The sequence below is a fragment of the Globicephala melas genome, chromosome 4 (genome assembly GCF_963455315.2).
Source record: "Globicephala melas chromosome 4, mGloMel1.2, whole genome shotgun sequence".
NCBI lineage: Eukaryota > Metazoa > Chordata > Mammalia > Artiodactyla > Delphinidae > Globicephala > Globicephala melas.
In genome coordinates this window covers 132,379,238-132,396,679 of record NC_083317.1, presented here as the reverse complement: position 1 = coordinate 132,396,679, position 17,442 = coordinate 132,379,238, and the positions used below count along the sequence as shown (strand labels likewise).

Here is a 17,442-nt window from a genome sequence, read left to right as displayed (position 1 = left end):
GGAAATAGCAGCCACTTAAACTCTTTGTCTTTTACTAGTATAAAGAGCACAGGGTTTGGGTATTAAGATGCTTACTGTAAAACTTTCTTCAAGTTATATTTGTTATATGCTTAGGAAATTTAGTCCCCCATTATGCGTTTACTATATTGTTAAGAAAAACAAGTTAAAATGTGGAATTTTTTACCATTAGGGTCTATTTAGCATATTAGAGCAAGATTATTAAGTGCCTGTTTGTGAGCTGAAGAACAGTTTATTGAACTAGTACATTTTGTTCTTGCATAAGCCAAGTTAGCTTCAAAGATAAAATGAAATAGAAATTGTGTCTAGAAAGTTTTAAGAATGTGTGCAAACTAAAAATGTGTAAGTGATCAGTACCACTGATTTCACAGAATTGCTTAAGTGAACACATTTCTTAGTTGTTTTTTTGTTTTTCTCCAGGTGAATATTTTAAGGCATTTTTAAGTTTTGGAAAGGGAAGAGTAATAACCATGCATCTTTCCTGGCAAAAACATTAATTTCTTTTTTACAACAGATAGACGTCTATTTTGTGAGAAATAAGAATTATTCCCTCAGATTGAATCTAAAATATGAAGAGATAGGTATCTTTTTCAATATCTGATTTACATTGAAGAGAAAAAGCCAGCAAAATTAACTGCTGTGGTATATATGCTTGCTTCTCCCCCCCTTGAGATCATACTAAGTGTTTCTTCAGATTTAGGGGTTGCTTTTGAATTTCTCTTGCCCTTTTATTTCATGAATATATATTCAGTTTCTAATTGGAGAGGAATGGATTTTTTTAAAGAGAATGAGGGGATCTTAGATTATTTTTCCCTATGGTGGCAGAAGTATTTGAAAGTTTATTTTAATGTGGCAGACAATTCAGAGGTTTCAATATTGTAACTTCTGGGCAATTATTTGGAGATGTGATTGTCAGCTGAAATTTGGTGTTACCACTGGCTTTCTTACCACATTTATTTCTGGAGTTATTGGGTTCTTCAGCAAGTTAAGAAAGCTAAGATAGGGTGTACTAAAACCTTACTTTGTGATCTATTTTATAGTTATTTAAAGATCCCTGTATGGTAGGTGTCATACACATTACATATTACTGATTTGTTGTTTATTTAGAAGGAAATGCTTTTGCCTATACTTGAGTTATATATTAAAACATGAAAATTTAAAAAGATGGTTAAGGTTCATATCAGTTTTCTTTCATACACAGCACATTCTAAGACAGTCTAGTTGTAGCTTTTTAATGTGGGTAAAAATTAATGTTCTGTTAACCATTTATATTTTTTACCTTTTATTTGAAACTGAACTAACCTAGTGATATAATTCACTTAGGTTTTGAATCTAGTTACAAATAAAACTAGGTGTTTAAGGGCTTCCCTGATGGCGCAGTGGTTGAGAGTCCGCCTGCTGATGCAGGGGACACGGGTTCGCACCGCGGTCGGGGAAGATCCCACATGCCGCGGAGCGGCTGGGCCCGTGAGCCATGGCCGCTGAGCCTGCGCGTCCGGAGCCTGTGCTCCGCAGCGGGAGAAGCCACAACAGTGAGAGGCCCGCATACCGCAACAACAACAAAAAAGTAATCAGTCCTAAAAAAAAAAAAAAACAAAACTAGGTCTTTAAGAAGCCAGTAATAAGGGATTCTCTCTTCCGTCATTACTAAGGATTAGCCTTTGACTTAGCAATCGTTCTCCTTCCTCCTGCATTTTCAGTAGGATATAGATGTATGAGGAAGTATTAAGTTCATAAATTAGTTTCTATCATGTGAATGTCTACCATATTTTCAGGTGTAGTTTTACAATGTAGCAGAAAAGCAGTGTTTCTTTTGTAGGAGAGTTTGGTCAGAAAATAAAGGCAAATGTAGTTTTCCCCCAATTTAAAAGTTTTCACCTATAGCCAAGTTGAAAGAAATTTACATTAGGCTCCCCTATATTCACCTCCAAGATTTACACATTAATATCTTGCTATACTTGATTTATCACGTATCTATCCATCTTTCTATTCACCTTATTTTTTGATGCATTTCAAGACAACCTCATGTTTTTAATTCATTATTTGAGAGCAGAGTTAATGATGAAAGAGTTCATTCTTTAATTTTATAGAGTCAAGCTGGAAAGTTAATATCTGCTCTCTGGAAGTTGTCATATTTGTGTAAAAATCATTTCCAGTTGGTCATGCAAAATGTATGCTTTGAAGGCAAGTAGCCTTGATTAAAGCCAATTCTTTCATTCATTCACTAGTGTATTATTTTTCTGAGCATACTCATTCAGCCCTGGCTAAGTGCTCTGTTTGAGTTTTTACTTAACACAAGCCATGCACGTAGACTTAATTTTGCTATGTGTGCAAATTCTTTTGCTTATAGCCTGGCCGTAATCTGCTTGGGTGCTTGTGGTGTTGAGTCCCTTCATTCTGCTTTTTGTTCTTAGTGTCATTTTGATGTAGTCTTCTCTCATTGGACTCTCAAATCCTGCAATTTTTCGTCAAAATCATACCATCCAAAAGATTGTTCTCATTTTATCCATAAATGATCTTAAATGGATTGTCAGTTTTGCTGCCAGTAATAAATTAAAGAATGTGAGAACATTAAGTGTTGTTTGAAAGCATGAAGCAAGGGAGCTCATTGAAAAAGGTGAATCTAGCCAAAATGCCAGTTAACTTGAATTTGACTTTTTAACCCTTAGTACAGTTCTCTCAAAAGAACAAACTGAGAAGTTGCAGAAAAGCTCTGTTGGTGGTATAATATTAGGATACAGAATAAGAGTAAGTAAAGCCAACTTTAGAGTTTAAGTGAAGCAGAATTACAGGGACTTCCCTGGTGGTGCAGTGGTTAAGAATCTGCCTGCCAAGCCCGTGTGCCGCAACTACTGAGCCTGCGCTCTAGAGGCTGCGAGTCACAACTACTGAAGCCTGCATGCCCTAGAGCCCGCGTACTGCAACAAGAGAAGCCACCGCAGTGAGGAGCCTGCACACCACAATGAAGAGTAGCCCCCGCTCGCCGCAACTAGAGAAAAGCCCCTGCGCAGCAATGAAGACCTAACGCAGCCAAAAATAAATAAAACTAAAAAAAAATTAGAGATACTTTCAATGTGATTTAGTTACAAAGGGCATGTAAACTTGAGTTTTTCTCATCAAAAAGGTCTTTGAGAATTTGAAGTGGGACAGTCCTGCAGGGAAGGAGATGAAATTTAAGCGGTAATTAGTTTGAACAGATAAATTCTTGCTAATTTGAATAGCACCTTAGCAACTGGCAGGATGGCAAATGCTGATGATACAGCTGCTACCAAGATCTCATCCAACAATTTTTACACTTTTTTAGCTGGACAATTTGTTGTTTTTTATCGAATATGCCTATAAATGACTTATGCTATTTTGCTTGATGCTAGAAATTCTGCAGATTTTTCATCGCTATTAATGCGAATTATGGTTGCTTATGAGTTTTTGCCTGTAAGCAACAGTTCTAGAACCACTTTTAGAGCTTATTTAAGAACTATACAGAGGAGATAATTGAATGGGGATTAAATTATTTTTCTGGAGTTTTATGGAAACTTTTTTTCCAACAGTTTCATAAGCTGTAACTTATAGGCATCAAACATAAATTTTAAAACATTAGGTTGGTTTCAGGTAAAGAAGCATTTCTAAGAGCTGAAATTCTAAATGCCTAAGTGGGAGATATTTTAAATGTAGTAAATAAGATTGACTTGCAAAATAGTATATTTTGTAGGAATAAAGTTGAAATAAAGAGAAGCTTATAGTTAAGATGATTTTTTTTTTTTTTGCGGTACGCGGGCTTCTCACTGTTGTGGCCTCTCCCGTTGCGGAGCACAGGCTCCAGACGCGCAGGCTCAGCGGCCATGGCTCACGGGCCTAGCCGCTCCACAGCATGTGGGATCTTCCTGGACCGGGACACGAACCCGTGTCCCCTGCATCGGCAGGTGGACTGTCAACCACTGCGCCACCAGGGAAGCCCCTAAGATGATTTTTTTTAAATGTCATCTATCATGGTTATCTTGGCTTTTATATTTTTTCTTTTTAAAAACACTTTAGGAAAGAAATTGTAAAGAATAAAATAATAATAATGATAATACCCTGATGTACTCCATCCAGTTTAAGAAATATGATATATTGGTATAGTTATTTTTGAATGAGCACATTAAAAACTATGAATACTGATTAAATCAATAGAACACTATTTTTGAAAGTAGAAGTTCTATGTGACACATATTGATGATATACATTGAATAGTACAAGGGCTGAAGTTAATAGATAAAAGATTTAGGATCAAATAATTTAATAAGAACTTTCCCTCCATAATGCCTTAAAAAGTACAGGGGCCTGTAGGTAATCTTCAAAATGAAATAATAATGCTCCAAAGAACTATTGCATATCTGGGTTAGTATATTTAAAGTACAGTAGTAATTATTATGATTGCTAACAAAAATATATTTTTGAGTGCTTATTCTGATCCAGACATCACACTAACCCGTTTATTCAAGTTATCTCACTTGGTCCTCACCATGGCCTTTTGAAACAGGTACTGTCATCCCTATTTTATAGATAAACTGTGATTCTGAGAAGATAGGAAACTTTTGTTCAAGGTCATGCAGCCAGTAAATGGCAGTTATCACTAGTTTGTCTTTGACCATAAGTAATATTTTTAAAACTCACCACTTTTATCTTGGTGATAGCTTATTAAAACTACTTCAGCTTGTGTCTTATTAACACTAGCTTCTTGTGCTCATCATTAGTTAATGTTTAGTGTGTGCGATAGCAACTCTAGTTATCTGTGCTACAGGGAGGTATTCCAAGTGGGTCTTCCCAGATTGAATTATCACTTGACCACGGCACTTGGGGGACCTCTAGACTTGCTTTTACTCATTTTCCAATGGTTCTTTTGAAGTTGTTCCAACTGTCACTTTAAATGATACATAGTCAAGCTCAGAATATTTTTGTCTTATTTTTTCTGCATTTTTCTGGTATCTGTGCATTACCATTATCCACTAGTGAATTATCTGTGTGTCTAGAAATATCCTCATGGTCTGAAAGAGTTAATGCAGTTTCCACACCAATTACCTTCATTAGGTGAAATGACTTTATCGCAAAGTGGTTGAGGTTTTATTGAGCATATAAAATAGATTTACTTGAAAATGGAGAGGTTAATATTGCACCATTGGGAAGTAGGTCCCAACCTATCTCATTAATCTGATTGTTTTAAAAGCTCATTGTTTGTTAGAATAGTATTTTTCTGTTGAATTCTCCTTAAAAAGTATCCTGAAACCACATATTGGTAGCAGATTTCTGTTGTCATGTATTTGTTTTGAACACTTTGTTTTTTTAAAAATATGTAAGTTTATCTATAGGTGGAAACATTTAAAATGTTTATTTTTACATAGTAGAGTATTTCAGCATTGGCAACATCTTTTTTGTTTTATTTCTTTTGCCCTGTGTTAAGTACTGTAATTTGTTTCACTGCTTGAAATTGTGAGTTTCAAAGTTTCCAACAATTGCCTAATCATATTTCCAGGTGAAGATAATAATTGGAACTAGTTCTGAATTAATCTAGGAATGTGCTGTCAATGATAAGTCTGTAATTACATGGTCAGAATGAATTTATTTTGATTTTCTAAATTTGAAGGAAGGTATTATAGTTAAGCTTAAGTTCATAGAATGTGGAGTTAAGCAGGTTGAGTTCAAAAGCCTGGCCCAATCACTTACCAGTTGTTGTGACCTTAGAGAAGTGGTTTAATTTCTCTAATTCTGTTTTCTTGTCAATAAAATGGGGATCATCATTCCTGTATCTTAGTGTTGTTATGGGGACAGTGAGATACATAAATGGGTGGTAAATGCCCAGTGTCATCATTAACACATGATGAATACTTAATAAAAGTTGCATAATTTCAGGACATGTCATAATTTTTTGGTTAGGGTCATCTACCCTCGCCAATTTTAGGATAATCTTTACTGAGGATTCAGAATAGTAAAACATTATCCTAATTTCCATTTTGAGGCTGCGCAGGCACTAACATTAGCTTTGAATTATCCCATCATTTCTGGGGTTGACTTGGCTACTTAGGTAAGTATTTCCTGCCTTCATTATCTCTCTGGTATATCCTTACCTAAATATAACATGGCTGAAGGTGAGCTTTTCAGGTAGAGGAGTGATTTTCTTCCATAAAGAGCACTTCCATTTTACTAGCCTTAGCCTTTTTTGGATTGTTGTCATTCAGGATTGGATGCAGAATAGCAATATCACTTGTTGCTTCCTAAAACATGAGAGGTAGTTATCAAGTGTGCTGATTTTGGCCATAGGAACTTGTATTGATGTCCAGAGAATCCTTTAATCCTACATTATATTTTTCTGTTAGCATTGTCATCTGCATCAGGAATACAGTATTTTTTTTCTGACAGGCCAGCTAGTGGTATACTTCTTAAATTTTTAAAATTTAATTTTTTGGGACTTCCCTGGTGGCACAGTGGTTAAGAATCCACCTGCCAGTGCAGGGGACATGGGTTCAATCCCTGGTTCAGGAAGATACCACACGCCACGGAGCAACCAAGCCCATGCGCCACAGCTACTGAGCCTGAGCTGTAGAGCCTGCGAGCCGCAACTGTTGAAGCCCACATGGCCTAGAGCCCATGCGCTGCAGCTACTGAGCCCGCGTGCCTAGAGCCTGTGCTCCACAACAAGAGAAGCCTGCGCACCAGAATGAAGAGTAGCTCCTGCTCGCCACAACTAGAGGAAGCCCATGCGCAGCAACAAAGACCCAAGGCAGCCAAAAAAAAAATTTAATTTTTTGAGGGTAAGAACACTTAACATGAGATCTACCCTCTTAACAGATTTTTAAGTGTACAATACATTATTGTTAACTATAGGCACAGTACTGTACAGCAGACTCTAGAACTTACTCATCTTGCATAACTGAAACTTTATACCTGTTAATTAGCAACTCCCCATTTCCCCCTCACCCCGGTCCCTGGCAACCACCATTCTACCTTTCTGCTTCTGTGAGTCGGACTATTATAGATAACTTGTGTCAGTGGAATGATGCAGTATTTGTCTTTCTGTGACTGGCTTATTTCAGTTAGCATAATGTCCTCAAGTTTCACTGGTGGTGTTGAATATTGCAGGATATCCTTTTTTAAGACTGAATAATATTTCATTTTGTGTGTATACCACATTTTCTTTATCCATTCATCTGTTGATGGACATTTAGGTTGTTTACACATCTTGGCTTTTATAAATAATGTTGCAGTGAATATGGCCATGCTGTCTCTTAGTGGTCCTAATTTCAGTTCTTTTGGATAAATACTCAGAAGTTTGATTGCTGGATTATACGATAATTCTTTTTTTTTTTGGCTGTGCCATGCGGTTTGTGGAATCCTAGCTCCCTGACCAGGGATCAAACCCAGGCCCACGGCACTGAAAGCGCTGAGTCCTAACCACTGGACCGCCAGGCAATTCCCGAATCTATTTTTTAATTTTCTGAGCAACTTCCATACTGTTTTCCATAGCGCACCATTTTACATTCCCATCAACAGTGTACAAGGGTTCTAGTTTCTGTACATCCTCACCAAAACTTGTTGTCTTTTATTTTTTTGATAATAGCCATTGAACAGGTGTGAGGCAGTATCTTGTAGTTTTGAGTTGCATCTCCCTGATAGTGACATTGAATATCTTTTCATATACCTGTTGGCCATCTGTATGTCTTCTAGTAGTTTAATTTTATATTAATGTGTTTTATCTTCTCTCCCTTTATCCTAACCTTGGAACTCTCTGGAGTCTAGTATTTTCATCACCCCCGAGTTCATAGGTCTCCAAAAAGTTGTAGATAAGCCTTCTTGATGTAAACTTGTTTTAATTCATTCCCCTCCTAAAAAATCCGTTTGAGTTACATATTCCCCCAAACCAGTGACACTTATGAGATCATTCTTTAGGGTTTTTTTTTTAATTCTTAAATTTGCTTTGTTATTGTGAGATTTCCCCCTCCCCTTTGATTTATTAGGGATCTTTACTCCTGGGTCATGCCATAAGTTCTCTGTGGCTGTCATTTTAAACTCATATTATTTTTTCTCTCACTTTCCTTTTAAAGTCCCTTGATGAGGTCAGCCAGTCTTCACTCAAAGACATTTTCTTTCTTGTCAGTTTTCTCTAGATAGGCCTTTGGTTCAGTCAGTCATTCTGATGTAAGAAATTGTGGACTCAGAATCCAAACTCCACTCTTCAATGTCAGCCATTTACCTTTTCTGTCCTCCTTTTTCTTACATTTTTCCAATCTTCAGTTACAGTATGTAAGGGGAAAATATCATCTGTAGACCTATAGTTTTTCACTTTTTTGGCACCTTTTCAGAGATCCAGCCTAAGTTTCTTTTCAGCAATATCGTTTACTACAAGTAATTCAGGAGGCAGGGATGATGTGTGCTGGTGTAGTAATTCTTGGTTGGCTGCCTGTGTCATTTCAGATATACAATCCAGAAAAAACAAAACAGCACACCAAATGATAGGACTATATTTAACTGTCTCCATGCACACTAGTAGGAAGATGTCATTGACTGTTAAGAGATATTTCCTCTCTGGTAACAATAATGGTTTCTCTAAACTTGCTGTTACTTGTGGTTCTCCTATTATTCCTCAGAGCATGAATTGATGATGTTTTTCTGGAAGGTTTGCGAAAACCTTATTTGGGAGTACCTGTTAGAATATCAAGTTTGAAGTGGCTATCAGAATTGCTCATGGGGTTGCTGAATTTCATTCATTCACTCAAATACTCATTGAGCACCTGTTTTGTGTTAGGTACTCTTGCCAGCTCTGGAGAGCCTAGAGAAAATGAGCATAACAGACAAAAATACCTCTCTGGATATTCTAGTAGGATTAGATAAATAATAAATAGACTAAATTGCACGTTAGACTCTGAAAGGTACCCTAGAGAAAATATGAGTAGGAGTTAAGATAGAGAGTGTAGAATGAGGAGGGTAATCACAATTTAAAACAAGATAGTTAGCCTAGGCCTCATTGTAAAGGTGACATTTGGACAGAGTTGAAGGAGCTGAAGGTGTTAGCCATGTAGATATCTAGGGGAAGAGCGTTCTACAATACATAGAGTACAGAGGCCCTTGCTAATTTGCTGATAGAAAAACAAGAAGAATGAAGAAAGCAATGTCAAAATAGAGGTATCTTTAAAAATGTGTTTGCCTCTCAGATACATATCCAAGAGAAATGAAAACATTCACACAAAATGATTGTTCATAGCATGATTGATAATAGCCAAAAAGTAGAAACAACACAAATGCCCATCAACTGATGATAAAATGTGTTGCATCTATACAATAGAAGGAAACTGATCCATGCCACAACATGGATAAACTTTGAAAATGTTATGCTAAGTGAAAGAAGCCAGTCACAAAGACCACATATTGTATGATTCTATTTGTATGGGATTCCAAAATAGGCAAGTGCGTAGTGACAGGAAGTAGATTAGTGGATGCCAGGTGGTGGGAGTGAGGGGGATTGGGGAGTGGCTCCTAGCAGGGGTTTCTTTTTGGGGTGATAAAAATACTGTGTTGGTTGTAGAACTCTGTGGATATGCTAAAAACCCATGAATTGTACACTTTTAAAAGGGTGAATTTTATGGTGTGTGAATTGTGTCTCAAAAAGCTGTTATAAAAATGTTTTTGGATAAAAATGGTTTTATTCTAATTATGAAAAGAATACTTGTTGACTAAAAAAAGTTTAGACATATAAAGATGTAAAGAAAGCTAAGTGAACCATACTTCTAACCATACTTCTAACCAGTTTGCATTATTGACCCTTTGGTATGTACCTTACAGTATTTTTTAGAGAGCATTTCTAATTATTAAGGGTAGGAAGCAATAGCCAAGTGACACAAGAAATAAATAACCATATTCATTTTTAACTTTTATTCAGTGTGAAGCAAATGATGCAGAATTTTCAAAATTTATCATCAGTCTTTCATTAGTAGCCAGTTTATGCAATTATTGTGTAAAATTAGCTAAATTGAAATTTTTTCATGAGATAAATGGATTCTGGATTTTTTACACCTCAAGGTTATAGTCAACAAACTAATCTTGAAATATGGCACATAACATGGTCCCTCTGCCTGTGGCTGTTAGGAAGTTCAACAATCTTCAACTGTCCTGTTTAACTAGAGAGTTCACTAGCCAAACTGTAATAAACATTTATAAACACTTAATTTCTGCACTCATCTTGATGTTTGCAACTACACTTTGAGTAGCATTGGTCTAGTATGGAATACCATGTGACTTAAAAATTATTTTCTCAAAGTATAATTCTGTGGAAAAAGGTTAATATTCTGTAAAAACAGGTTAAGTGGTATGAATGACAATCTCAATTTTGTTTAAAAAGTTATTTTTTCTAGATAGAAGAAGGGAAGCTAGAATGATTATCTTTGGATGCTAGGATGAAAGATGCTTTACTTTATGAACATTAAAAATGTTTTATGTACTTGAATTACTTTTATAATGAGACTATTAAATTAAACCTTACTTATTTACAATAGGTTCCCTTTAAAGTGACAGGGACAGCAAGATGGCTGACACTTAGCAACTAAGTGTTTAGCTAAGTGTTTTGTCTAATAGACAAAAACCTATTAGAATTGGTTTGACCCTTGGGTGCCCATCATGTGTTAAGACATTGTTTGGCAATGTGAGATTTAAAGATTCATTTACTTTAACATTTTTTTAATTAGGTTCTCTGCAATCGAGATGTTGATAGAGGGCGATTCTTGTCCTCAAGAAACCCAGTGTAGTGGAAGAGAGCTGTGGCAATATGCTGTGCTAAAGGCTGTGATAGAGAGGTGAACAGACCATCCCTATCCTTTAAAACCTTATGGTCGTGTAGAAAAATTGGTGTCTTAAAATCAGTGCCATATGGCAGGCTATGAAATTATGGTATGGGAGATTCAGGGAAAACTCTTAAGGATAGCACTATTATGAAATTTATCCATATTTTTATCTTTCAGGTTTCAGCACAAAATGAACATAATTAGGGAAAATAAGGATTTAGCATGTTTCTACACAACAAAACATTCATGGAGGGGAAAGTAAGTATTTCTGTTGGCTTTACTTTTCTCTGCCTCTATAAAGTATTTTAAACATTACTTTTTTAGTGTCTTGAATAGTACTGCACAACTCAATAATGTCATTCAGCCCTTCTCTTCTGAAAAGCATATGTACATATTTTAAATGCAAATGCTACATTTAGAATAAATTATTGTTCTTTTTTCTTTTGATATGTCGGGTTTTCTCTGTCTGTCTTGGGAAGGAATTTGGTAGGAATTAAAAGGAATATAAACCAGTTATCCACTGTCTTGAATGCTATCAATTAACGATGAGGTTATGTAGTAGTGGAGTGTTAACTTCACAACTCTGTTGCTTAAAGATAAGCCTATGTTATCAGTACATATTCATTTCCATTTGACTCTCAGGGAAAATATGCCAATATTGCATTTTGTAATCTTTTTTTAAACCTGTAATGAAATGTAAAAATTGGGTTTGGTCTCTTCCTTGGGAGGGGATGATGACATTTTTCAGTAACTTGTGTGGTCAAAGCAAGGTGTACATGCTTATGTATCCTTTTGTAAAATGGATAGTAATTCCTACCCCTCAGACTGATATAAGGATTAAATGAATTGATATGGAGTATGTGAAGGTTTTAAAATTATACCTTAAATACATTGAGTATTCAGTGAATGGCACCTTTTGACCATTACAAAAAAATTTAGTCTATGGTCATTTTGAGTAGTAATAAGTAAAATGAGTGTGCCACACTTTGACAAATAGGTAACCACATTATTCCAGATCAGACCTCAGACAGATAAAACATGACATGTGTACAAAGCCAATAACTTTAGTTCTTATTCTTTTTTTTTTTTTCCTCTGGAGGATGAGGAGAGAGGTTGGGGTAGTTCTTATTTTTAACTTTCCATTTTTTAGGTAATAGTGTTGTAACTTCTTAGAATGGTGCAACATCTGAATTCTGTAGTGTTTCTGGTTTGCATTAAGAAACTGACTATAATTTTGAAAGATTTGAGTGTTTAATTTTGTTTCCTTTTAGTAGCTCAGTTGTATGCGCTACTTAATTGTTATCCTGTGGAATACTTGTCTTGAAATTTTTTTCTTCAGGTAATTTCATAAAGCAAAGTTAGAATATTGGCGCATCCAGAATAGTATGAGTCTCTTTAGTTCTTTTAGCCTTAAAAAAAGTTGTATATTTAAATGATCTTTATTTTTTCCTCAAGAGTTAAATTGCTCTAATCATCATAATATAGCTTTTGTTTTTTAATACAATTATAGCATACTGTTGAATTAATTCTAAAGAACAAACTTCCAGTAATACTTTTTGCTTCGTGAGCTTATCAGTAACTGTGATCACCTGGAAAAACTTTTAATGTTCTTAGTAATGACTGTGACTTAAAACAATCCTTTTTTTTCTTTCCTTTTTTGTAATTATTTGGAGCAGAACTATTTCTGTGCTCCAAGCACAATTCCTTACCTCCATCATTCACACCTTGAAACTTTTTTGTTTTGTTTTTATAACAGCTTTATTGATATAATTTACTTAACATAAAACTCACTCTTTTTAAGTGTACAATTCTGTGGTTTTTTTAGTATATTTGTAGAGTTGTGAACCATCACCACTAACTATTTATAGAACACTTTCCTCACCCCCCAAAAATACTCCTCTAAATATATTAGCAATTCCTCCCCTCTCCCCTCTTCCCTGCATCTGGCACCCACTAATCTATTTTTTGTCTCTGTATTGCTTATTTAGGACATCACATATAAATGGGCTCATCCAATATGTGATCTTTTCTGACTATCTTCTTTCACTTAGCGTGTTTTCAAGGTTTATCCACGTTGTAGCATGTGTTAGTACTTCATTTCTTTTTATTGCCAAATCTATTGTATGGATATTGCCACATTTTGTTTATCCATTCATCTGTTGATGGACACTTATAGTGTTTCTACGTTTTTACTATTATGAATAGAATAGTGCTACTATAACACATACAAGTTTTTGGGTGAATATATTTCCAGTTCTCTTGGCTGTATACCTAGGAGTGGAATTGATGGTATTGGGTTGGCCAGAGTTCATTGGGGTTTTTCCGTAACATCTTACCAAACACCCAAACGAACTTTTTGGCCAATCCAGTATATGGAGTTACATAGAATTATATGGTAACTCTATGGTTAACTTTTTGAGGAATAGCCAAACTGTTTTCCAAAGTGGCTGCGGCATTTTATAATCCTCTCATCAATGTATGAGAATTCCAATTTCTCAACATCCTTACCAACACTTGTTATTGTCTTTCTTTTCATTTTAGCCATTCTAGTGCATATGAAGTGGTATCTCATTGTGGTTTTGATTTGCATTTCCCTAATAACTAAGATGTTGAGTATCTTTTCATGTGCTTATTGGCCATTTTTTGTATATTTCATGAAATGTCTATTCAAATCATTTACCCAGTTTTTAATTGAGTTGTTTATTCTTCTGTTGTTGAGTTGCATAAGTTCTTTATGTATTATGAATACAACTTCCTTATAGAGGTTTGATTTGCAACCCTTCTGCTCAGTGGGTTGTCTTTTCACTTTCTTGAGGGTATGCTTTGAAGCACAAAGGTTTTAATTTTGATGAAATTTTGATGAATCCAATCTATTTTTTTCTATTGCCATTTGTGCTTTTGGTGTCACATCTAAGAAGCCATTACCTAATCCAAGGTCTCAAAGATTTATTCCTATGTTTTCTTCTAAGAGTTTTATAATTTTGATTTTGGGTTAATTTTTGTGTGCAGTGGGAAGTAGGGATCCAGCTTTATTCTTTTGCATGTGGATATCTAGTTATCCCAGCACCATTTGTTGAAAAAACTATTCTTTCCCCATTGAACTGTTTTGACAACCTTGTCAAATATCAATTGACCGTAAAAGTTTATTCCTGAATTCTCAGTTCTATTCCATTGATCTATATGCCTTGCCTACCGTTATGGCAGAACCATATTGTCTTTTTTTTTTTTTTTTTGGCCGTGCCACACGGCTTGTGGGGTTTTAGTTCCCCGGACCAGGGATCAAACCTGGGCCCATGGCAGTGAAAGCGCTGAGTCCTAACCACTGGACTGCCAGGGAATTCCCAAAACCATATTGTCTTAATTACTGTAGCTTTGTACTAGGTTTCAAAACTAGAAAGTTTCAGGTTCCAGCTTTGTTTATTTTCAAATTATGTTGCCTTTTCTAGGTCTCTTGCATTTCCAAATGAATCTTAGAGTCAGTAGTCAATTTTACAAAAAAGGCAACTGGAATTTTGATACGGATTGCATTGAATCTATAGATCAATTAGGGGAGTATCGCCACCTTAAGAATGTTAAGTCTTCTGATCCACAAACATAGGATGTCTTAACATTGAAATCTTTTAAAATTTCTTTCAACAGTATTTTGTTGCTTTCAGTGTACACACCTTGAAACTTTTAACTTCTTGAAAGGTACTACATTTTCCAGATAATGAATCATTTCATTAGGTTATATACATTATTATGTGGCACTGAATCTTTTATTATATTACCTATTTTATGTAGCCAATTCTAATCTAAGTTTAAAGTATTTCTCATTGGTCTTATGAAAAAAGTAAATGGTCAATATTAAAAATTTTCTGTTGTTTCAGAGTTGCTATTTGAACCCTCTCTCTAGCAACACATCTATATGCAACAAATTTTGTGTGTGATTTTGGGGGTTTAGGGCCTCAGTTTTAAAGAGATTCCAACTCAACCCCAACATTTTAGAAAATGTTATTGATAGTGACAGTAAAGATGGACAAATATTTTTCTTTATCTTAATATACCTAAATTAAAGATAACCTTTCCAGATATTTCCCTTGGGGATATTCATGTGACCTATTTCATTTTACCTTTGTAATAGTTTTCATATGTTTACATTGCAGCCGCTACTCATGTTTTTAATGATTAAGGTCTCTTCACCCCTTGGCTAGCAGAAATGCTGTGTTTGTCATTTTCCCACTTGTAAAGTACACAGTTAAATTATATCTTTGTCTGGAAGGAGCAGGAAGGGGGAGGAGATTTCAGTGGTAAAAAGCACTTTTCTTTCATGAAAGAACAAAGTTTCCTTTTTGACCTGGCAAGTCATTTCTGATAGGAAGGAAGATGCATACATTTCAGTTAAAGCAGAAATGCAGATTCACTATGGAAAACTTCACAGTAATGTTGAAAATTAGATGCTTAATTTTTTTCTGGATGGAAATTACATGTAAAATCTACCTGTGGATCACTTTAATATTTGCATACATTAATTGTAGCAAATGCTCTGAATTTAAAAGTAGCATTTTAGTATCTGAACAGGATTTTAACTGCAGTACATTGGGATATATCATAATCAGTCTATGAAATTCATTGGCAGTTGCCCACTACATTTATAGACAGCCTGTGTAATGACTAGATACAGGAAATTGAGAGAAGAGTTGAGGGAAAGGGAAGCTAGTGAATTTCTCATACCTTTCTTATAATGTAGGAATAGAATCCTACAAGAGAAGAGAGACTCTTCTCTTTAGCTGCCTGGCATTTACACATCTCACCAACTCTGATAACTCTAGGAAACCTGGGGTTTTTTTCCCCTGCTTTGTTGATTTTAGCCCTTGACCCTGCCAGCCTCTAAACCTCACATGCGTCCATCCTGAATTCTCTTTGTGTTTTCTTTGTACATCTCTTTGTGCTTATTATCAAGCAGTCTGGTATTTGAATATCTTTCAAATGCAATAGGATCACATCTGCTAGGAATTTTATATTTTACACACAATGCTCTATTAAAAGCTAGTTTTAGGAGCAAAGAGTCTTTCCAGCAAATGATACTTGAACACCTGGACATCCACATGCAACAAAATGAATCTAGGCATGGATTCTACATCCTTCACAAAATTAACTCAAAATGGATCACAGACCTAAGTGTGAAATGTAAAATTATAAAATTCCAAGAAGATAACATTGGAGAAAATCTAGATGACCTTGGGTTTGGTGATGACTTTTTAGATACAACACCAAATACATTAGCCATGAAAAAAATGAATTGATAAGTTGGACTGCATTAAAGTTGAAAACTTCTGCTTTGTGAAAGACACTATCAAGAGAATGTAAAGACAAGCTGGGAGAAAATATTTGCAAAAGACATATTTTATAAAGCACTGTTACACAACGAATCCTTAAAACTCAACAATAAGAAGACAAACAACTCAATTAAAAAATGAGCCGAAGATCTTAACAGAGACCTCACCAAAGAAAATATTCAGGAAATTCCCTGGCGGTCCAGTGGTTAGGACTTCACACTTCTACTGCAGGGGGCACGGGTTTGATCCCTGGTCGGGGAACTAAGATCCCACATGCTGTGCGGCGCAGCCAAAAAAAAACAGGAAAGAAAATATATAGATGGCAAATAATTCAGAGAAATGCATGCAAATGTAGAGATACCACTACACATCTACTAGAATGGCCAAAATCCAGAACACTGACAACTCGAAATGCTGGTGAGGATGTGAAGCAACAGGAAATCACATTTATTGCTGGTGGGAATACAAAATGGTATAGCCGCTTTGGAAAATAGTTTGGTGGTTTCTTACAACACTCAACGTTCTCTTACCGTATGATCCAGCAGTTACACTCAGTTTACCCAAAGGAGTTGAAAACTTATGCCCACACAGAAACCTGCACACAGATGTTGATAGCAGCTTTATTCATGATTACTGAAACTTGAAGACAACCAAGATGTCTTTCAGTAGGTGAAAGAGTAAACTGTAGTACATGCAGACAATGAATATTATTCAGCACTAAAAAAAATGAACCATTAAGTCATGAAAAGACATGGAGGAAATTTAAATGCATAATAATATTAAATGAAAGAAGCCCGTCTGAAAAGGCCACGTGCTATATGATTCCAACTGCAGTATATGACATTGTGGAAAAGGCAAAACTTTGGAGACAGTAGAAAGATCATGGCTTTCAAGGTTTAGCAGGGAGGAAAGGATGAATAGGCAGAGTTCAGAGGATTTTTAGGACAGTGAAACTACTCTATGATACTGTAATGGTGGATACATGTCATTATACTTTGGTCCAAACCATAGAATGTAAGGCACCAAGAGTGAACTCTAATGTAAACTGTGGATTTTGTTGGATAATGATGTGTCAGTGTAGGTTCACCAGTTTTAACAAATGTATCACTATGGTGGGGCTTGTTGATAACGGGGGAGGCTGTGCATGGGTGTGAACAGGGAGTATACTGGGAATCTTTGTACCTTCTGCTTAATATTATTGTGAACCTAAAACTGCTCTAAAAAAGCCTGTTTAAAAGAAAGCTCCATGTGAGCAGGAAAAAATATGGACCCTGCATCACAGAAAATAAGTCCTTAAAATA

General features: G+C 35.6%; 1 protein-coding gene across 5 annotated transcripts in view; it reads left to right on the top strand.

The window, feature by feature from the left end:
• The window catches only part of DNAJC13 (DnaJ heat shock protein family (Hsp40) member C13), a 122,341-nt gene that overhangs the window by 5,445 nt on the left and 99,454 nt on the right, over nt 1–17,442 (top strand). For all 5 annotated transcript variants that reach the window (XR_009563829.1, XM_060298609.1, XM_060298610.1 and 2 more), the window contains exon 2: nt 11,001–11,081. Coding sequence is in view for 4 of the 5 variants with exons in the window: in XM_060298610.1 (XP_060154593.1) it covers nt 11,014–11,081 (68 nt within the window). In the remaining variant the exon portion in view is untranslated. The remainder of the gene's footprint in view (nt 1–11,000; nt 11,082–17,442) is intronic.